We start from the raw sequence: 23,118 nt of genomic DNA, 5'->3' as shown, positions 1-23,118 counted from the left end.
GTTTTCCGACCCACCTAACACTGCCTCGATAGCATTAGCAAATATTCTTGCACCCTTTCTATTTAAGTGTATCCCATCCCTGTAGAAGCAATCTCTCCTGTTAACAAGTACAAACCAGGCAGAAAAAAATTCTACCCCTTGAGCCCTGCACAATCTTTCTAGGGCTGAATTGATCGACAAGACTCTCATCATATACTCCCTCCTATCATGTCTGGGCAGAATTGCAGACACTTTCAAATTCAACCCTAATTCATTTTTTTCAACAGTAACCTGTACTTGTTAAGTAATTCTGCCGGTCTTCTACTCCTAATATCATTAGTGCCAACGTGTACAACTATATCACCTTTTGTGCCCTTAAAAGATGATATCCGCTCTACAACGTCATCAACCTTTACCCCTGGCAGACATACTCTGGTCCTGTTCCACCTATCCTTTTTACAAAGCATGTTTCCCTAACAATAGAGTCACCAATAACTACTAGTTCCTGTGGGACCAGTGCATTCTGCCCTGTTCTTCCATACTATATTACGGTTTCAATTTCTTGGCATTGTTCTTTTTTTTTTTTTTTTTTTTGATTTGGTAGTTGTTGGCGCATCGGCTTCTGTGGCCATATTGCACCTCCCAAGGTTTTTGCAGTACTTTGATCCAAGCCCGAGGCGGGAATCGAACCCGCGACCTTTGGGTTGTGGCATTGTTCTGTCCACCATTTATCTTTTGCTTTTCTGCATTCTCTATTAATTTCATTCTTGAGAGCATGGTAATTATTTTTGCCATTTTTTTTTTTTTTTTTTCATATTTTTGAAGATTCTTCTTTGACCCATCATTTGAAGGATGTCTTCTGTTATCCATGGTTTTCTTTTCGCCTTATTTCCATTTCCCAGAAATTTATGAGCTGCTTTGTTTATAGTTTCTTTAATGTTTTTCTACATCTGGTGAATATTGTTTATTATACTTTTCTTATTTTCCTCATTATAGCTATTTGTAGTATTCTGGAACAATATTCTTATTTCTTCATTCTTTAGTTTTTCTAGGTTCCATTTATTATTTATTTCCTTTCCATTCACTTTCTTTAGCTTTAGTTCTGTTATCATTTTCACTATTGAATGGTTACTGTCCACATCTGCTCTTGGTAAAGATGGGATCCGGAAAAGTACTCCCCCCGTGTTTCGCCCCTCGCATTTTGGCCTCTGCATTTGGCCCCCCCCCACATTTTGTCTCCCACATTTCGCCCCCAGCAGATAATGAATAGGCTATAAAAATGTAAATAATACACCTAATTTTTTATTAATTCTAATTTATTTTGTTTTAATAGAATGAATCAATCAAAGGTAATCAATCAATCAAAGGTAAAGGTAATCAAATCAAAGGTAATCAATTATAGAATAAATGCACATTATTATTGTTTAAAACTCGAAGTTGTATGCAATGCCTCTAAGGTAATCAATCGCATTACATTTTTGAAAATCTTGGACTATTCTTTTGATTCTAGCAGAAATTGCAGCATATTTCTTGTTCCATCAGAAATTGCAGCATATTTCTTGTTCCATCAGAAAACCACTCCTGGCTACGCTCCAATAACTGAAGATTGTTACTAGTGGAAAAAATAAGCATGCGACCTGGGAGCAGTTCGTCCTGAGAATCATACATTAAAAACTGTTTAATAGATTTGATAAGTGAGAGCTATTAAGTGCTCGATAATTCCTATATTCTATTATATTATAAATCAACAGGGATTACCTTTATTTTAGATATAGGATGCTTCTTTTCCAACTCTCCTAGTCCAACTTGCTAATAATTCTTGAGGATGGCGATATCAATTTTGCAAAACAGGTGGGACATCTTCCCCACTGTCAGAACCGTAGTGTTCAGACCGTGCGGTCTCAACAATGAGTGCTCAAGACTTCTGTCTTCAAACACCATACCTCTGGCAGCAAGGAAACATTACGTAGATTGGCATAAAATTAGATTTTTGAAGGTCTAAACTGTTTAATAAATATGGACCGATTATTTCTTTTGGTCCTGTAGCTGGACTTTAGAGTTAAATTTAGGGGTCTAATAAAATTGGATATGGGGGGGGGGGATTATTCTCTACATTCCTTAAGTCGGACTAGAACTTTTCGGGCATCATGTTCACAGGAATAGAGCAACTCACAATTGATCATTGATATCGCCATCCTCAAGAATTATTAGTGAGTTGGAAAAGGAGCTTCCTATATCTAAAATAAAGGTAATCCCTGTTGATTTATAATATAATTAAAAACTGTTGTACATTGCCATCGATAATAATTTCTTGATAATTTTGTGGAATTACTAGGTCCTGGAGATTGCTCGGTAAAGCAGGAGTACCATTGTTGCATCGAACATGACGAATAGTTCGTTTAAGTGAATCCTTTCAAGGAAGTAATGCTGTGACATTGGTATGAGCCTCTGCAATAACTGATGCAACAATTTGCTGTGGCCGTTCGTTCGTGGTTGTTGCATGTTGCCGTATTTGATCAATCAATTGCAATGCTTCCGACCTTGCAGCTTGAGCTGCATGATTATGTTTAGTTACGACTTTCTCAACTGGGCCTTCCAAACCCTCTGTCCAAACACGCCCTTTGCAGTGGAACGTTTTTGAATTGAGCAAGAGTTCACTCTGTATCTTACTTCTCTGTGGAGGCAGTGAAAACAGCAAACACGCGCTGTCGACTGCACCACAAAATGTGAGGAGAGCCAGATGCAGGAACTTTTATTGTTTGAATTTAGACAAATCAGAACAAGATTCACTTGTTACTGAAAAGACTCCTATAAGATTAGTCACTGTTCTCTCCCCCATGTCCATCACTAACCACGTGACTATCGCCCTCGTGGTCGAGTATGTATTCTTTCCATTGTGAAAGGATTAACAGTTCCAGTTAATCCTTTCACAATGGAAAGAGAACCCTGACGACATACAAAAGGAGAGAAATTAGTTTAAAAGCTACGTGACAATTTGTACACGAATGTCATTTTGAAAATTTGTTCGGAAAAGTTAGAGTTATCGGAAGTTCAGTTCAAGTAATCGAGAGAGTTTAACATGGAATCTCAACGAAAATTCGAGTTATCGAGAGTTGACTGTACAGTATTTACATTTCTGTAGCCTACTCATTATCTACTGGGGGCAAAATGTGCCCGGGGTGAAATGTGCAAGGCGAAATGTGCCGGGGGCGAAATGCGGGGGCCACTTTTCCATAAACCGGTAAAGACATGGACTCCCCTTTGAACCCCATATAAAAATATTAAGCAACTTAATAAAATAATAAATTATTAATATAATGTATTTGAAGAATCCCTAAAATTGGTTTATGGATTTTTCAAATACAAAGTCTAGCAGCAGCTTGAAGACTTGAGGCCCAACAAAAATTCCTACTTTAATTTTTTTTCATATATAAGTTATGGGAATTTAATACAAATGTAGTTGAAATATTTCTTTTTTTGAGAGCTTAAGTGAACCATTTCATTAAATCTAGCTTTGTAGGCAGAACTTTATTTTAGTCTACTAGTGGCTCATATTTAATATTCTTTGAACCTGGTGTCAGAGACGATCTTGGTGACCACACTTTCCTTTCCCACAGTTTACTTTATGTTCAATTATCTTACTCAAATAGCAATCAAGGCAATTTTGTATAATCTGATTTTTCTGACAGAATCTTCTTTTGGAAAAAAGAAGATTCTGTCAGAAAAAGTAAATGTTACTTAGCAGACTAAGTGGAAATGGACATAATTGAAATTGGAACTGAAACCACATATATTTGTGAAATGAACGAGGAAGTGTTTGGGAGGTTTAGACATATTCACAAATAAGTTTGTTGTATTAGTTTGACTATTCATGACATATTTAATAGAAAAGAAAAGGTGGTAGGGGAATTTTGCATTAAGCAATGATTCTTGACATAACTTTACTTTGACAATGCCCTTTAAAAACATACTACTTGGACTCCCTTCAGTCACTCTCTGGCACAGTAGAAACAGCAAGAATACACACTTGCTGATCCAGATGCCTCCTATAGAATTACCAACAAGTTCAGTCCAGTGGACTCTCCAGCGGCATGCCTGCGAACACCGTTTCAGAGCTGTACCTTCAAAATGTAAGGAAGATTGGATCTTGCCAGGATGCTCACATTAACCTCAAAACACATCAATTGTACTGCATGATGAAAGAAATGATGAGGGAAGGTTTTGCCATAGCTTTGCACTTGGAACTAGAAATGAGTTTCGCCCCTTCAAGCCCCCAATAAGCAGTGCTGGTATTACAGCTGTTTGATGGGAGTCATCCACCACCTAATAATTCTCTCTTTCTGAATATTGCCCAAGAAATTAAAAAAGTAAAATCATTGGTTGAGCAAGTAATGGCTATCCTAGATAAAAAAAAAAAAAAATCACAAAACATGTTACATTTTTCCCATATTATCATATACTTTTGAAATGTGGTTTGGAGCCCCACAGTTGGCAAACAAAAACCCCTTTTTACCTTGGTGTAATGGTTTCTAAGATGGCTCAATAGTAAGCTTAGTTCTCCACCCCCCCCCCCCCCCACACACAACACAATATCCAGGCAACAGCTTTATAACAACTGGAAACATAGCTTCAACAAACTTTCATGCCTCAAGTCATGCTCAATATTCAGTAATGATCTGTCTCTTCAGAATTTCCAAAGCTATAAAAACACAGAACATTTAAAGTGCCTTCAAACAAGTGCAACTCAAAGGGAAATATATAATATGAATATAGCACTGTTTATAAATGAATAACCATGTTTTGTGATTAGTAATTTTCCAAAATGTTAAATCATGTTCATTTAACTTGCTAACTGGATGTTTTATATATATATATATTTTTTTATTACTTTATAACATTCAATTTTATCAAAATTAATATAAATAACTGTTTTTGTGCAAAATACAGCAGGGTTCTTATTTTGGGGTAAATACACCAATGAGCCAAAACATTATTTACTTTTAGGTTTCAGCAATATGATTGCTGATGATATGAGCAACTATGATGAAGAAGGTGCGTGGCCAGTACTTATAGATGACTTTGTAGAATGGGCAAAACCTATTGTAAATGCTGGACGTAGTACTCAAGTCTGAGGATGCTTTCTGATGGTATTGCTGTGACCTAGCCATATATATATATATATATTTTTTTCTCCTGCTGTCATAATGATCACCATAACGAATTCATCAATAATTATCACATAATGATACTGAACATATGTAAGCTACACGACTGTGTATATTGCAGATGCACCATTGTAAATAGTAACATCCTGTACATCCTTTGTAGAAATGGTAAAACTCTGTCCAGGAGAGTTTGTGTTGTGTTTTTTGGCTGTGAAACGTATTTTAGACAAAGTCTATACCATGTGAAACACTAATTTACAATTTATCGATTTTTAATTTTTTTCTCCCCACAGCTCTAAGTTCCTTAAGAATTTGCAGCAATTAACTGTAATAAAGAACATTTAAATTTAGAACTATTCATTTTGTTAATAGCTGAGATGAACTGAAGCTTAACATATCAAAAAGGGCAATTCTAGTTCTTAAGATTAAATAATTATGACCACTTACCTAATATGATGTTGGTCCTCCCTGTGCAGCCAAAACAACTTGTACCCGGAGAGGCACGGATGCTACAAGATTTCTAAATGTGTCTTGTGATATCTGGTACCAACAAGCAACCAGCAGATCCTTTAACTCCTGTAAGGTCTGTAGTTGAGACGCCACAAATCAAAGTTGCTGTTCCAACACAAACCACAGATGCTCATTGGGATTGATGTCTGGGGAATTTAGAGGCCAGGGCAATACTTGGAAGTCTCCCTCATGTTCTGCGAACCATTCTCGAACAATCCCGGCAGTGTGGCATGGTGCATTATCCTGTTGATTGATTTGATTTGGTAGTTGTTGGCGCATCGGCTTCTGTGGCCATATTGCACCTCCCAAGGTTTTTGCAGTACTTTGATCCAAGCCCGAGGCGGGAATCGAACCCGCGACCTTTGGGTTGCCGGGCAGGTACTTTACCCACTCGGCTAGCCCGGTCGGCCACCATTATCCTGTTGAAAGATGGCACGGCCAGAGGGGAAGACCATTGCCATGAAAGGATGTACCTAGTCAGCAATAATGTTTAGGTAAAGTAAAGTGTGTTTAGGGTCTAATGGCACCAGGGGTTTCCCCCATCTCCGTGTGGTCTACATTGTCATGTGTTACAGAACACTGTAAAGGCCAGAGATTTAAAAGTGTATGGATATTGTTGGATGTAGTGTCATGTACCATTGTTCATCTGGCCATTTAGCCGCGAGACCCCTACTGAGGCCCAACGTTGCCCACACTTAGCCCCGTGGAGGCAAGCCAGGTACACCAATATTTTTAAATAAGTACTCTGGCAGGTCCTACCACCTAATTTCCTGGGATTTCAGTGGCTAGGACCATAAAAAAAAAGAAGAAAAAAAAAGAGGTGCACTAGAGTTTAGGTCAGGCCAAAGGAGTTTTAAGTTATACAGTGTGGAATTAAGAATTTTGGGTGTAGGGCTAGGATAATTTTGACATGGGATGAATGCTAGTTGGAAAGCTAGAGGTGGGGGGGAGACTGAAGGCTGGGGGTGATAGACAGAAGTATAGGGTCGACAGAGTAGATGACCCCAAAATCAGTGAGGCAGGCCCATGCCCCACCAGAAGGAAAGAGGGGGTGGCAGGGAGGAGACAAGACCATCACCTCCTCCCCACCAGGACAGGGGAGAAACAGGGCCGTGCAAGGGAGCACAGGTTGAGGATCGCCACGTGGCACTGGCAGCAATGCTGCGTGAAGTCATAGTTGACAGAGTCCAGTCCGAGAAGGTCAAATTCGAGTAGTGCAATCCTGGGACAGACAGGTCCCGTCCAGGTGGTGAAGTCATTTCAGTAGTGAGCTGCATGAAGATATATTTGGTAGAGTCAATCCGAGAGGATCAAATCCAGGTAGTGTCAATCCTGGGACAAAGAAGTCCCGTCCAGACAGTAGAGTCATTTCAGTGGTGAGTCAACTTGGTGGGGGTGAAGCCGGAGTGGCAGTCATGGTAGATCGAGGTTATATTGAGGCTGCATTGTAAAGGCACAAATATTGTGCAGGTTGAAAGTCTTCACAGGGATTGCAGTATGCTGAAGCAAGTAGTGGTCTTGACACATGACTGATTAGGCCGTTTCATTGTCTGGTTGGGTCTGATTCTGAGGTTGGTAGGGTTTTTGCTCAGGGTCTCTTCACGAGGCCCTGAGCAAAGTTTGAAAAGGCTGCATAGGTATGGTGGTCTTCCAGGAGATGGTGCTCCTGGTCTCTCGGGATGAAATGAATTTGTGTAATGAGAGATCTGAGGTCATCATATAGTAAGCAGTCATGCAAGTGGTCCCAAGTCTCCTGGGCACCACAGGTGCAAAGGGAGCTGTCGGAAAGTCCAAGACAGTTCAGTTTGCTGCGAAAGGCACCATGCCCTGTTAGGAGGTACAGGGTTAGAAGGCCTGGGGAGAACCAGGATGGTGATTTGGGATATACTTTGCATATGTCTGGTATAAATTTGCGGGTGATGGCCCCTTTGGTGGATTCAGCCCATCTAGCTTGCCAGATCTGTTGTAAGTAGGTTAGGAGTCTGCTTTTTTCACTGGAATAGGTGTTAGCAGGATCCATGGTAAAATCAATAAAGGTGGTAGACTTTCCTCTGCTGAGCTGATACAGCATCCCAACATGGGCCACCTCAAGGTCTAGGGGCAGTACACTGGCGAGGACCTGTAGAGCGTGCATGCTGGAGGTGCAACATGCTCTAGTTATCGTAAGGAGAATTGGCCGTTGAATGATGTTTAGCTTTCTTTGTCCTACCACAGTGGAGGCTTTGGTGAGCCATATGCCAGAACCGTAGGTGATAGCTAGTATGAATATGGCTTTATAGAGTAATGCTAGAGTGCATTTTTTGAGCCCCCAATCTCGGCGGATCACCCTGGCAACCAGTGCAATGTAATTCTTATTTCCTTCTGTAGATAGTTGAGGTGTGGGAGAAATGTTAGTTTGCTGTTGATGATAATGCCAAGGAGTTTCAGCTGGGTAACAAGCTTGATGGTTGTGTCATGTATCTTGATTTGAGGCGGCCTCCGCAAATCAAGATAGCCCTTCTGGAGAATGGATTGGGTTTTAGTGGATGAGATGCTCAACTGGTTTTCCCAGACCCACTCTTGCAGGGTAGTAAGAGCTCTGTTGGCAGATACTTCAAGTTGAGCCCTGGAGTCCCCTGCCAGGATCAGGGAGAGATCATCAGCACATGCCAAGGTCTGGACATCGCCTAAGTCAGTACTGAGAAGCTCGACGAGTAGAGAGTTCCAGAAAGGGGGGCCCAGGACAGAGCCCTGAGGGCAACCTTGGTGAACACGACGTTCCACACTGGAGAAGGGAGCCTGAACCACAATGCTCCTGTCGCTGAGATAGCTGGCAATGCAGTTGTAGAGATTTCCTGGGAGCTCAGCACGTCTCAGCTGTCCGATGCCACTAAGATACCATAAGGTGTCGAACGACCCCAGCAAAGTCAATCGAGATGACGAGGAGGTACTTGTGGATGCAGTTCCTGGCAGCATTAGTAATGGTCTCCAGCGCATCGATCGTAGCCATGCCCAGCTTGAATCCAAATTGATTTCGTGCTAGTAGCTGTGCAGTATTGTAGTGGTTTTCCAGTCTCTGTCTAAGGAGCTGCTCAAAGACCTTACTCAGCACAGAAAGAAGAGTAATAGGTCTGTAGAGTCGGGTCGATCATGCGGTTTAGTTGGATTTTTGAGTATGAGCCGAATGGACGCAGTTTTCCAATCAGTTGGGAACCATCCCTTTAGCAGGCAATGGTTGAAGAAGTTTAGCAGGGTTTCAGGAGCAAATTCAGCAACTTTTTTAATTATTTCGGGCTTGAGCATGTCCAGGCCTGGTGACTTGTTATTTCTCAGTTTCCCAACGGCCATAGAGAGATCCTCGACGGTGAAAGGCTCTTCCACGATTTTTGAGTTATAGTTGTTATTGTCGAGGCAAAGCTGCTGTTGTTCTGGAGAGTTGTCATCTCGTGGCTGTTTGAAAGAGTGATCAAGTATGTTTGAAATTGAATGCTGCCAGGTGGTGGTCACGTGACCTTGTGGGGTGATTGTGGAGCGAATAACTTCACCTCTTGGCAGTTTATTTGTTGTTACCTTGAACACGACACCCCAGGGGTCACAGTTACCAACTGTTGATCCCAGCACAGTCTTTTACGCTGCCTGATCATCGCGTTGTAGGCATTTCAAGTCTCTCTGTACTCCAGCCGGAGGTATTCAATTTCTGCGGGGGGCCAGGATCACCTGGCCCGTTGGAATGCACGCCTCTTTTGGTTTACTTCGCATCTGAGGGCCTGAAGCTCCCCTGACCACCAAGGGACTGCCCCAGGAATGAGATTTTTCTGTTTTATTGCTGTATTTGCAGCGTTCGTAATTATATCCGTGACCTTGCGCTAATGGGAGTATGGATGCTGAACTTGCACATTCTTGGTTTGTAGGTGCAATATCCCATTGATGAGTGTTTCTTTTCAGCTTTGTTCAAAGCATAGTTGCTTCTGTCTGAGAATTGTGGACTGAGTGATCGATCTGTACATATTGAAAGTTATGGCTCAATGATCTGAGGTGGATCAGCCCTCCCGCACGGTCCAATCCGACAGAAATCTAGCAAAGAACCTGGTGGAGAGTCACGTCAATCATGGCTTCCCAAAGTGAGCTGGAAAACGTCGGCAGGCTGTTTGGCCTATTAATGACTTCCAGACCACTATTGGCCAGGAACTCCTCCAACCGCTGTCCATTTGCAGCACCTCTAGGCCCTGGGGTCTCACTGAGCCAGAGCGCAGAGCGGCAATTTACGTCAGCACAGATGACAATCTTTGCACCCACCAGTTCTGTTAAGACATGTTGTAGGTACTGGACTGCAGGTAGGATGTCCTCTCCCGGCTTGCAGTACAGGGAAACGGCATAGAAGTCGCCCAGAGAGGAGATGATGTGGGTGCATGGAGAGCAGAGATGAGATATCTGCATCACAGTCAAGTGAGGACTCCTCACAGCGATCGCCGCCCAGGGTGTTACACCAGGACAATTTTGTAGGACAAGGGGTATCCCCTCATTTTGTTTGAATGAGTTTAGGGTTCTTGTATTAAGAGAATGTTGATGTTTTCCTCATCTGCCTTCTGTCGGAGTCGTCCCACAATGGCCATTGCCCGCTGTGTGTCTATTTGCAGGAATTTTATCTTGTTGCGGTTATACTGTTTATGCAGTGTCCCCATAATTTATTCATTGTTGGAGCATGCTTTTGGCCTTGATGTATACAGGGCATTTACTATCCCGAAGTGAGTAGGCATGAGGTAGTTTCTGGCGTTTACAGTTAGCACAGATTGGTTCGTTGGCCTTTATCAGCATAGTGACCGCAGGTCTGTTCTGTATGGGTGCACGTGTGGGTTGTGTGACCGAAACGACAGCATCTGAAACATTTTGGGACAGCTACATGCTCTTTGTAGCAGTGGGAGATCCAATTTATGTACACTCGATTGTGGTGGGTCAGTATGTGTCAGGCCGTTGGTGCCAGTTCTACAACCCAGTTGAAGGAAGTGCCACTTCTAGACTTCGTTTGGTACTTTGGCTTTATCAGGTTAGCTGGATCCTCTTTTGGGAGTGCTTGTTGGAGGTTACGCCTGTACAATTCATCTTGTATGGTGTTGGGGTCCAGGCCCTTGTCGATGTCAAAAATTACTATTGAGGGTGCCTTTTTCCTTGGGAGCTCAGCTAGAAGGCCCAGGGTGGGTATCTTAGCATTTGTTAATATCATATCAGCGTCGTCCTTCGAGTCAGTTTCTACGATGATGCCCGTATTTCGGGTCTTTCGGATGGATTTTATTTTAGTGTTTCTCAGGTCATCAGTAAGGGAAGCAATTACAGTCTTCTTAATCTCCTCGCTTGTTTTTGGTGCATTGGCTGTGGCCGGCTTGAGAACTACCAGGTGTGGTGGCGGTGGTAATGTCTTTCTTTTTGGTGGTGGGTCCGTTCTCATATTTGGCTTTGTGTTCCTCAGCGCATCAGCAAAAGTTTGGGCGCACTGTAGCATTTGTGTGCCCCTACATTTGGGGTATGCCTCGAGTTTGGCCTCATTCCTCTCAGAAGCAAGGTGAACATTGCACAGGATGGTTTCAAGTTTTGCCCAGATACCAACAATCTCACCCTGAATAATGCGGCTGGAAGACTTTTAGTTTATTTTCTAGTTCGACTCGCAGGGCCAATACCTGCTCATTGATGGTACCCTCTGGAAGAGTTGTGTTGATATCAGTCGACTCTTGCTGTTGTTGTCTTTTTGCGGTTGTCTTGTGTGGGGCCCTGGGATCCCTGGGGCTCTTGAGGCTCACTTTGTGAATGGGTTTCCCTGTCCGATTGGGGAACTACCCATTTTTTGTATTTCTTTTTGGATACCGGTGTCAGCTGGACATTCTCAAAATTATCCAAGACTTCAATGTCAGGTTGGTCACTTTTTGTGCTATCAGTGGTTTGTTGAGCGCTCTATGGCCGTTCAGTGACGTTACAAATCAATTCAGTGGGATTTGTACTGGGTGCATCCATATTCTCAGATTAGTTGGAAATATTGGTTTATCAGGAATATTTGGATAACTGAGATTATTGCTGAACAGTTAGATAGAGGTTGAGGAACAACAAAGTTTGGTGCCAACCACAGGTTTGTGGCTAAATTTGAAGCCAGATAGTGCACGGATGTTGATTTGGGCTATCCCCCACTGTCACATGAGGGGGGGACGCACAAGCGTAAAGATAGCCTTGGAGAACCTGTGCTACTTACTTCTAGTGTTTTCACAGCCGCAGAAGCTTATGGTGAAGTCTGTTTTTCCATTACACAAGCAGGTACGAAAGTAAAAGCTGTCCATGTTAAGTCTATTGCAGGGGGGGGGGAGTAAATCACTGAAATCATGATTGAACCAAAAATTGTTCTCTAACACAGTTTGAAGATATTGGGCCGTTATCACAGTTCAAGGTTTCACAGGTGGGAATACCGTCCCCAATCAATGTGGCAGTCAAGGTCACAGCTGAAGGAGTAGATATCAATTCACTAATCCCTGCGCTGGAGGGGAGTGCTACACATTCCTCCCAAGTCAAGTGCAGGGTATTTGCGTGGCAACCACAGTATAATTGGTGCCTCTCTATAGCCCTGCTGTCAGCCGCATGGTGACCAGTACGGTCTGGCAACAAAGGATATAGATAAAAAACACAAATAATCTGCAAAGTTACCGGTAAATAATCAAAAGTTTCTCACCCTGAGATCCACTGTAGTAGTTCTACTAAGGAGTAAACTTTTCAAAAACAAGTAGACACTCTAACCACATATTCATGAAAAAAATCCAGGAGCATGGAAAACTTGCGTCTACACAGGACGGCGGCCATATTCTTCTCTGTCTATGTTTAGGTAGGTGGTAGACGTCAGAGTGCCCGGCTCATGGATGACTGGACCCAGGGTATCCCAGCAGAACATCGCCCAAAGCATTACACCACTGCCACCGGCTTGTTTTCATCCCACGGAGCATCCAGGTGCCATCACTTCCCCAGGTAAACCACACACATACCCAGCCGTCCACGTAGTGCAACAGGAAATGTGATTCATCGGACCAGATGACCTTCTTCCACTCATTCGTCCAGTTTTGATGCTCGTGTACCCACTGTAGGTGCTGTCGCCGGTGAACCGTGGTGAGCATGGGCACTCGGAGTGGCCTGCAGCTACGCAGCCCCATTTTCAGCAGGGTTCGATGTACCTCTGCATTGTGACACATTACTCCTGTCACCAGCATTCCAATTACCTGTGAGTTGCGCCACAGTCGCCCTTCTGTTGCCAAGTACCATCTGGGAGAGCCTTCGCTGACCTCGAGCATCGATGAGCAGTGGGCTTCCAACACCTCCTCAGCAGTTCGTGGGTTTCCCCTCCTCGGAGCACTTTCGGTAGGTACTAACCACCGCTAACCTTGAGCATCCCACCAGCCGTGCCATTTCGGATATGCTCTGACCCAGTCATCTGGTCATTACAATTTGGCTTTTGTCAAACTTGCTTAATTCCGCTGCCTTTCCCATCTGAAGAACAAGTGTAACAGTGATTAATGGAGCTCAGTATCAGGTGTTTTTTATACCGTGTCCCAACCTGTGCCGTAGTTCACCTGCATTTGCTTCAATTTGCATAACGACTCACTGGTCATAATGTTTTGGCTCATCAGTGTATAAACACCTAACAAAAAAGTAATAAAAAAAATTTAAAGAATTAAAAGATACTAATCATTCTCTAAACAGATGTACAGTTTTAGATGACAGGCACAAAAATTTTGTAGAATATCATTTACGGGTAATACATTTTACACAATTCCATATTACAATACCTTGAACTTACATTTAGTAAGTATTCTGATAATAATTCTTGTAGAGCTTGTCTTATTGCATTACATTCAGCTACAATTCTCTCCCTCCTTTCAACTCGAGTACAAGACGAATCTGCCATCAATGCTGCACCACTAATTATACTTTCCAACTGCCCTTCTAAGATAGGACGGGTATGTATTTCATTATAGGTTAGAGGATCCATCAAAACATTATCCTGAAATGAATTTTGTTAATGATAAAATATAAACAAGCTAAAATATGATACCAAAAAAAAAAAAAAGATAAACCTAGATAAAATTAGCCTATACATTATTCTATTAACTGATAAAACATGACAATGTTATGGAATAAAGTATCCCAGTGTAATAGTACACTAAGAACACAATTCAAATAAATGTCACTGATCTATTTGACTGCATTTATTTAAATGAATCATTCTGCCTTATTAGCTGTCTGTAGTATTTAAATGCCATATTTTCTTAATGCCTACACTTTGTTCATTTAAGTTATAGGGTAACAGTATGCACATAAGAAATAGAACACAAAACTTTTCATTTGCACTGTTTCTGCCATTGTAATATATCGTTATTTAATTGTAAGCATGCATTCAAAGCTTAAAAGGTACTGAAAGTGACAGTCAATCTAACCTGAAGGTTTCATATGAATGCATATACAATGGCCACTTCAAAGTAATTCATTCAATTTTTTTTTACTTGGATATCACTACAGGTATGCCAATTTAATATGTTCACTGCCTTTATGCACATATATGTAAAACAGCAGCAGGAGTGATGTGCCGCAATGCATACAAGTGGTCATTCTTAATCAGTCAGCCAATGAGTGCCTTAAATGTAAAGGCACACAAAATTAACAACTACTCAGAATTGGCACACTAAATGAATGCTTTGCAGTAATGCTTGACTTTCACTTATAGATTTGGCACACAGTGCTAGTTCAAGTATTGTATCTCTTTATACTTCAAATAAACAATCTGAAAAACTATATCAATAACCATTTACATTCAATTGTTAATGGCAGGCAGTGTTTTATTTATTTATTTATTTTATTTTTTATTATTTTTTTGTACTCTTCAAATCCAATGTCCCAATTGGCATTTCATAATCACCATTTCTGATTATGAAAATTTTACCTCATGTAAATGATTTGACATCTGAAGTCAACATTCATTGATGTTTATATTCAATTGTTAATGGCAAGTGGCACTATCTTTTTCAACAATAAAGTAGACGGGAATCAGGAACTTGCACAGACATTCGGATGGCAATACAGAGAAACTGACTCCATTTCTTCAGACTTTTCTGAAGAAATGGAGGGGAAAAAAGGGAAACTCTTACAAATAAGATAGTTTCCAACTGTTCAATATAGTGTAACTGGGTTTCAGTTTAACCAAATAAACTAAACGAGTTTTTTGGTGTTATTATCAACATGGGACTAAATGAAAAATCTGACTTAAAGAAATATCGAATTTCAGATGGTTTCAAATCATGATATTCAAATGAATTTCTTTATGACTGTTTTGGCAAAACAAAAATCTATTTTTCAAGAAGAGATTTCTGCAGTAGTTTGGCTGCATCTCTGTTCACTAAAAAAAGGATCTCAAAGCAGGGACTCAAAAAATATTGTCGATTATCTAGACAGAAAGTTTTGTGAATATTTTCTTCCAGGAAGAAATACTCGTAGTTGCAGACTTTATGAGTTAATTCATTCCTAGTGTGAGCTTGTAAAGCAGGAATTTATTTTTTTACCCACAGACGTAATGTTAAAAACAAGGGTTGCATTCTCAACAATGAAATTTGACCCCAGTAATGCTAAATAAAGGTCAACAAAACAATAGCTTATGCTTAAACAATGATTTATTTATCCAAAGAAATGAAAACATAGCCTTTAAAATCAAGCAACTTATAATAATAAAGAAATTGTTTATGTCATACAAATGTTAAAGATTGTTTATTCTTTATCATCATCGACTAAATGCACACTCATTGATGGTTCTTAACTCATTGTTGGCTTGGGACTCATTGGTTCATTGGAAGCACAAGGAGTCGTTTTCTTCTTCAGAAATGCTTCAAGAGTCATTTTTTTCCAAGATAGTCATCTCTTTTTTTTTTTTTTTTAGAAATTTCACAATAGCATTTCACATAAGCAATTTTTTAAAAATCTGCAGCAACTTTTCTAGTGCACTCAAAATTTGTCAGAACCTTGTGACTCAAAAATCTCAATTGTTTTTTTATGTGTTGAAAAGCTTTGTCAAGCCCCTTGAGAATAAAGAAACGAACAGGAGTTTCATCTGTTAAATCTTCTTTTTCCTCAGTTTCTTCACATTTTGCCATTTCAAGAAGGTCTAGATTTGTAAGCTCACCATTGTGCGTTTGAAGCAGATCAGTGATGCTAGTTGTAGAAACCTCAAGCTTCAATTGGTTAGCAATATTAATGACCATTTCTATTTCATTTTGTATGATCTCTGCTGGTTCTTGAAATCCTTCAAAATTATCAATAAAATGATGACAGAGTTTATTCCAAACACACTTCATGTTCTTGTCTGTAATTTTGTCCCAGGCTCGTTTTATTATTTTGATTACATCTAAAACATGGAATTTTTTCCAAAATTCTTTAAGAATTGGACCTCTCTCTCTCTCCTTAATTCTTTTTTTTTTTTTTTTTTTTTATGAGAACCCCAAACACGAGGTATTAGAACCTATAGTACTTAGTACCGTGCTTGGGTTGGAGGTTGAGAAGACGAAAGAAGATATTTGTTGACATTGGACTTGAACTTCTGTAGATTGTAATTTTCAGGAAATACGTATGAAGGAAGGTTGTTCCAGAAAACGGCAGTTGAATGAATAAATGAGGAAGATGAAAAGTTGGTTCTGTGGGTTTGAAGTTGGACAGTAGATGGATGTTGGCTGGTGGCGGCATGTGTTCGGACTGTTTTGAAAGAGAGAGCGGGAATTATAGAAGCCAATTCAGAAGAACAGTGCCCATGGAAGTATCTGTAGAAGAGGCATGCAGCAGAAACAGTATGTCTATGAGAAAGCGAGTGGAGAGACTCTGTTAGAGATGAATCATTAATTAACCTAACTGCCCTCTTCTGAATGAAATGAAGAAGCCTGAGAGGGGTTTTGGGGGCACCACCCCAGATGTGGGAACAATATTCCATGGCAGGGCGGATTTGCGATTTATACAGAGTGAGCAGCTGTTTGGAAGAAAAGTAACGCCGAGAGCGAAAGAGAAAACCAAGTTTTTTAGATGCAGAGGAAGCAATATTTGTAATGTGCTTGTGCCAAGAGAGTTTAGAAGTCAGGGTAATCCCCAAAAGAGATATATCATTTTGCCTAGAAATCGGAGTGTCACTAAAGATAAGCATAGGAGCAGAAGAATCCTTTTTGCGAGATATAAGACAAGACTGAGTTTTAGAAGGGTTGAAATCAACTAAGTTGTCTTTGCCCCACTGGAGAATTACCTGAAGATCGGCATTTAAGGAATTGGCAGCAGATTTTCGAGAACTTGAAGCTGATTGAGCAGGACAAGGTTTCTCAAAATGGAAAGTTGAATGCAATGTGCTATCATCGGCAAAACTATGGACAGGATTTCCAGTCAATGGAAGAAGGTCATTGATATACAAGAGGAAAAGAGTGGGGGAAAGAACTGAACCTTGGGGGACACCGGCATTAGTGGAGAAGTTAGAAGACAGAGAGCCATCTACCATCACCCTCAGTGAGCGATCAGAGAGAAAACTGGATAACCAATTACTAAAAACAGTTGGCAAACCATAAGATGGAAGCTTGTTTAGAAGACCTTTATGCCAAACCCGATCAAAAGCCTTTGAGATGTCAAGAGCAACTACTTGTGTTTCACCGAACCTTTCCATTGAATTAGTCCAAAAATGGGTAACATAAGCCAGAATATCACCAGTGGATCGACACTGACGGAATCCATACTGGCGATCGTTGATCAGACGGAAGGTTTCTAGGTAGTTTAAGAGTTGGCGGTTAATTGATTTCTCCATTACTTTAGAAAGAGTAGAAGTAATTGCAATGGGACGATAATTGGATGGGAGGGATTTGTCACCCTTTTTAGGAATTGGCTGGATATGAGCAAATTTCCAAGCAGAAGGAAAAACACCTTTGGAATAAGAAAGTGAAAAAAGGCGGCAAAGAATAGGGTAAGTTCAGGAGCACAGGTTTTGAGAACAAGTGGAGAAATGCCATCAGGACCTGGAGCTTTCTTAGCATCAAGATTCATCAAAATCCTTCTGATATCCTTTTGACGGAAGACCACAGGAGGCATTGAATGGAGCGTGTTAGGAATAGTGGGAGGTGTTTTACCAAGATCATTAATACATGAGCTGGAAGAAAAATGGGATGCTAGCAGGTCAGCTTTATCCTTGGCTGAAGTGACAACAGAACCATCTGGTTTGGACAGAGGTGGGAGCAGAGATGGGCAAAAGTTGCGGCCAATAGCTTTGGCAAGAGACCAGAATGCTCGGCTACCATTAGGGCAAGAAGCAAGTTTTCTACTCTTAGCCTGTTCGAACTCTAGTTTGGACTGATTAATAACTGCTTTACAATTGTTGCGAGCTTTGGTGTAGGCAGAAAATGAAACTGAAGAATTAGAAACAAGCCAATTACGATATGCAACATTCTTCTCTTGGACAGCCTTAGCACATTTATTGGAAAACCAAGGTTTAGATAAAGGACGAGATTTTAAAGTGGAGTGTGGGATAATTCTGCCTGAATGCACATGGTTTGAAATGCTGTATTTATGAATGTTTAGCATTTTATTGCAATTAATGTTCATATTTTCAATTCTGTTGATACTTGATATTTGAAAAAATAACTTTTAAACCTGGGAACTTGTAAAGCGGGAACTACTTGTATTGCATTATAGTTTTTAAAATGTTTTGTTGTGCTATTTTATATGTTAGTTCATATCAACACAAAAATAAATATAATTTTTGAACATCATATTTCAAATAGTAATTTTTTTTTCTGATTGTTAGAGCTGGATTGCATGAAAAAGTCAGTGAAAATAATGCTGGCAAAGGGTTAAAAGAAAACACAGTTTGTATATATATATATATTTTTTTTTCTTTTTTATGTAGAGGAAGCAAGATTTGTGATGTTTTATGCCTAGAGAGAGAGAGAGAAGATGAGAGACAAGAACTCAGCAACAAGAAGTATAAAAAAAAAAAATAAAGAAGAAAAAGACAAGAAGTAAACCCCAACAGAGATGTGATCTTGTTTAGAAATCTAACTGTCATTGAATACAAGCACAACAGGAACAGTGGATTCTTGTGAGAAATAAAACAGGACTGGGTTTTAGAAGGATTAAAACCCAGTACAGAGAATTACCTGGAGATCTGAATTTAAGTATCTGGTGGTGATATTCATGAATTGAAGCAGCGGTTTCTCAAACTGGAAGGCGGAATGTAGTGTGTGTGTGTGCTATCATCAGCAAACTATAGACAGAACTTCCATTCAGTGAAAGTCATTAATATACAAAAGGAAAAGAGTGGGAGAAATAACTGAATCTTGGGGAACACCAGCAATAGTGAAGAAGTTAGAAGCCAGCATGCTAGACTGTTTTCTACATCAGCATGTTAATATTGATATAGAAAACAGCCATCCAATAAATCCAGAAAAGTTCTGCTCCCGTATGAGTAACCAATCCACAAGTTCCAATCCATATCTGAAAATCCCTATTACAAATATTCTGATTTATTGGTTCATTCTATTTATCTGTATATTGGCCTATAACATACTCCACCTCTCATATTTGTTTGCCTAGTATTCGTGTCACACCGTGCTGACTGAACATTATGCTGGCCTCTCGTGTGTAAACTCGGTGCACTGTCTTAGATTCGATGTGTTTCTTAACCAAGTGGGTCTTTCCATACACACTACATTCATCATATTCAAATTCCATATCCCCTGTGTCTCAGTGGCATAATGTTTCTAACATCTCTATAATACCACATTAGACTTAACCAATATTTCAAATTCATCAAATTTATTTACTATACTCTTAGCACTATTGTACAAACAACAATATGCACACTTGTTTTTGTTGTTATTAACCCTAACACAGCTCATATATCCCTGTCCCAGGAGTACCCCTTCCTCAGTTGACCTTGTAATTCAAAAGGCTGCTGCTGTAGCCTAGTGGTCAGTGGTCAGGCATGTGGGTGCATAAGTACACGTGCCTTGATTGACCAGGGTTCAAGCCCGTGACTGCTGAATACGATGCTGTTTCTTGTATTCTGTGTATCTTGTAAACTCCTCTGCCCGTTTGGTTGTCCCAGAGTATAAACAGAAAATTTGTTATTTTTATTAATTCACCAGCCACAACTTCTTTTCCAGGCTGTTGCATATCCCAACAGCAGAGCATGAATGAATTTTTGCCTTTGCTTGTGGCTATTGTTAATCTATTAGGAATGTGTGCCTGGACCTTCTTGAGCGCATTGAAAATGATGAAAATTTTTTCGGACATGTCATAACAGGTGATAAAGCGTGGATTTTTGAGTAAAATCCCAAAACCAAACGACAACGTTCGGAGTGGCACACGAGCAACTCACCGCACCCGAAAAAAAGCAAGAATGAGCAAATCGAAAATCAAATCCATGCTAATTTGTTTTTTCGACAGTCAAGGTGTTGTTCATAACGAATTCATGCCTCAAGGACAAACAGTTAATCGACAGTACTATTGTGAGGTCCTTGAATGACTCAGAAAAAGGGTTAATCGTGTCTGGCTGGAGATTGCAGACTCTCGGATGCTGCATCACGACAATGCTCCTTGTCACACAGCCATTTCTGTGACTGAATTTTTGACCAAAGAGGGTATTCCAGTGGTTCTGCAGCCCTCACACTCAGTGTGTCACTTCTTCCTTTTCCCCAAGCTCAAATTTCACCTCAAAGGTTGTCATTTTGGAACTGTGGACAACATCCAAAAGGTCGTGATAGACCAGCTGAAGGCACTTTCACAGTTGAAAACTTCCAGCACTGCTACCCGAAGTGGGAGCAACGTCTCCGGTGGCGTATGGCTTCCCAAAGGAACTATTTTGAAGGGGATAATGTTGATTTGTAGTTCAGTTGTTAATAAAAATTTTATAGCACCAGTCTCATTACTTTTAGACACACCTCATATATTAACAGTTGGGGTCTCATATTAGTGAGTTACTCTACATTATCAACTATAGCTCTCAGCAAAATGCATGCCTACACCACAGTTTCAGCACCACCACCATGCTTTTGTCACATGATCAGCAACTGTCGCTCCGCTCTGCATCTTCAACTCTGTTGCAGTAATCCTCGAATATGGCTAGATACTGGGCAATTTTTCTCGGTTGGGGATTGTTCTCTGTGAGATTCCTACTTTTTGCTCAGTATTTGTGTTGTGTAAGATTAATATGCCCCATAATTGTGTGAATAGTCCGGATGACTTCTTACGTATATGGAGAAGTCACGTTAGCTTCAAGAATGAAGCTAACGTGACTTCATTGGGTGTAAAGTAGGCAACCAGGCCAAGGACTTCGACAACATACAAAAGTAACAAGACTGTTACTTCTGTATGGTGCCTCCTATTAGAAAAGGACATTGAAGAAAAAGTGTAGAGTGATGTATCCAAATATATACCATCTGCAATTCGTCCCATGCCTCACAGTGAAGTGCTACTTATTCCTGAACCACCCGACTGTTTTTCTATATACTCTGATGAAAATGAAGACACCGGTTAAAATCAAAGAGGTACAGCAGGCATCTATGTCAAGGGATCCATCATTTTGTCCACACCTTTATCCTTCTGAACCACATAAGATCACAGAAAGTGAGCTTAATGACCTCATCAGGGATCTCAAACTGTCAAAGAAAAAGGCAGAGCTTTTGGCCTCAAGGCTACAACAGTGGAATCTTCTAGATCCTTCTGTGAAAGTGACAACATTTCGTACTCAAAATAAAAACTATGATAAATTCTATCAAACAGAAGGTGAACTCACTGTAACGATGTTGGTCTAATGGCAGCAATGAACATGAGGCACATTCCCGAAGAATGGTGACTATTTATAGATGTCTCTAAGGTTAGGCTTAAGGCTGAGTTATTACACAATGGAAATATGCTGCCTTCAATAACTCTTCAATACATGGAGAACATCTTCTTAAGTGTGCACCATCAGAAGTATGAGTGGCAGATATGTGGTGATTTAAAGGTGATTGCCATTTCATTAGGACTACAAAAGGATTACACTAAGTATTGTTGCTTTCTGTGCAAGTCGGAGAGTCGTGCCAACTTCATCCCATAACTGCTAGCCCTACAGATAGTCAAACTCTTAAACATTAATGGTCCATTAATGTTTAAGAGTTATATTTTGCCAGTCTGCCGTTCTAATTTTTATTACGAGTTTCATATTTATTTTGGTTACATTAGCTCATTTAGCTACTTAAATTTAAACTTAATTTAATCTTAAAGCTACTAAGTAGCTTTAAGATTAAATTAAGTTATTTAATGCCTGCCGCACCACATTCATATTTAGTATATATGAATATGGTGCGGCAGGCATGTAACTAGCAGAAGCAGATAGCTCATGTTGTTATTGATGGCATATATTGAGAGGTGCTAGCCCCAGTTGACATGCCCTTCGATGTAAGCCTAATTCAGCAATGACATTATGGTAATATCGATTGTTATATTGATTTTTTATTTTATTTTGTTAATATTGGAATTAGTATAACTTAGCTATATATTGAGATGGTTAGGGCCCTTTGTAGGTTATGGTTACACCTTTTTCTTAAGCTTTATAATGTGAAATAAAAAAATAACTATCTCATATTTTTGCAGGCTTATGTAATGTTCAATCATTTCTGATGGCATTAATTTGTCCTGTGCTGAATATTTCAGTTGTTTAAATGATCTAAAATTATCTAAATTATTTGGATATTAGTGTTGATTCTACTTTTATATATATGTAAAAATATATGTTTTATTTATATGTGTGTGTGTGTGTGTGTCCACATACAGATCTTGTATGTATAGATCGCCTTGTAGATCACACTTATCCAAGATAGGTAGGATAGCTGTCTTGGACTAACTGATAAGGTTAGTCAACTTTTAGTTCAGAAAACTTTTTTACGCCTGATGCCCATGGAGCTAGAATGAGTCCAAGCCCGAGAGAGAAGTGCACGCACAGTATTGAATAGATGGCAGGGGACATGTGCTGACCTGTAGCTGGTAAATTGGCCAGTGCATATGGGCTTTCGGTAGTAATTTTATATTAGAATTCATGGTCTCAAAATGGCCCAATCAATGGTTTTACCTTCCATATGTTACCTATAAAACAGATGTTCCAGAGGTAACGTATGGATGTTTGTTTGTGCTAACCTTCAATAAACACTTTCTGTGCACAAATGAAATTTAAAACTAAAGCATTTCTCAACTAGTGCTTGACACAGTAAGACCATCTAAACATCTGGAAGGTGGTAGAATGGCAGATCTCTGCAAGAAACTTCACACTAAACCATGCTTCATTCAACTCTGCAGACTGTATTTAAAAGAATACTTCCCTAATTCAATTCTTCAAACCATGAATGAGTTGCAAAGAGACTGTGATCTATGAATATCTAACAATGCATACAGGAATGCAATAATTAATTCTTTATCAAAA

The 23,118-nt window shown here is 40.1% G+C and overlaps 1 protein-coding gene across 1 annotated transcript in view; it reads right to left on the bottom strand.

The window, feature by feature from the left end:
• The window catches only part of LOC150085574 (catenin alpha-like), a 707,146-nt gene that overhangs the window by 452,549 nt on the left and 231,479 nt on the right, over positions 1-23,118 (bottom strand). The window contains exon 11 of the mRNA XM_090373354.1: positions 13,456-13,659. Coding sequence (XP_090229480.1) covers positions 13,456-13,659 — 204 coding nt within the window. The remainder of the gene's footprint in view (positions 1-13,455; positions 13,660-23,118) is intronic.

The sequence above is a fragment of the Mastigoproctus giganteus genome, chromosome 5 (assembly GCF_048544385.1).
Source record: "Mastigoproctus giganteus isolate SK-2022 chromosome 5, ASM4854438v1, whole genome shotgun sequence".
In the NCBI taxonomy this organism is placed as follows: domain Eukaryota; kingdom Metazoa; phylum Arthropoda; class Arachnida; order Uropygi; family Thelyphonidae; genus Mastigoproctus; species Mastigoproctus giganteus.
The sequence above is the reverse complement of the archived record's forward strand: the minus strand, read 5'-3'. Positions and strand labels throughout refer to the sequence as shown.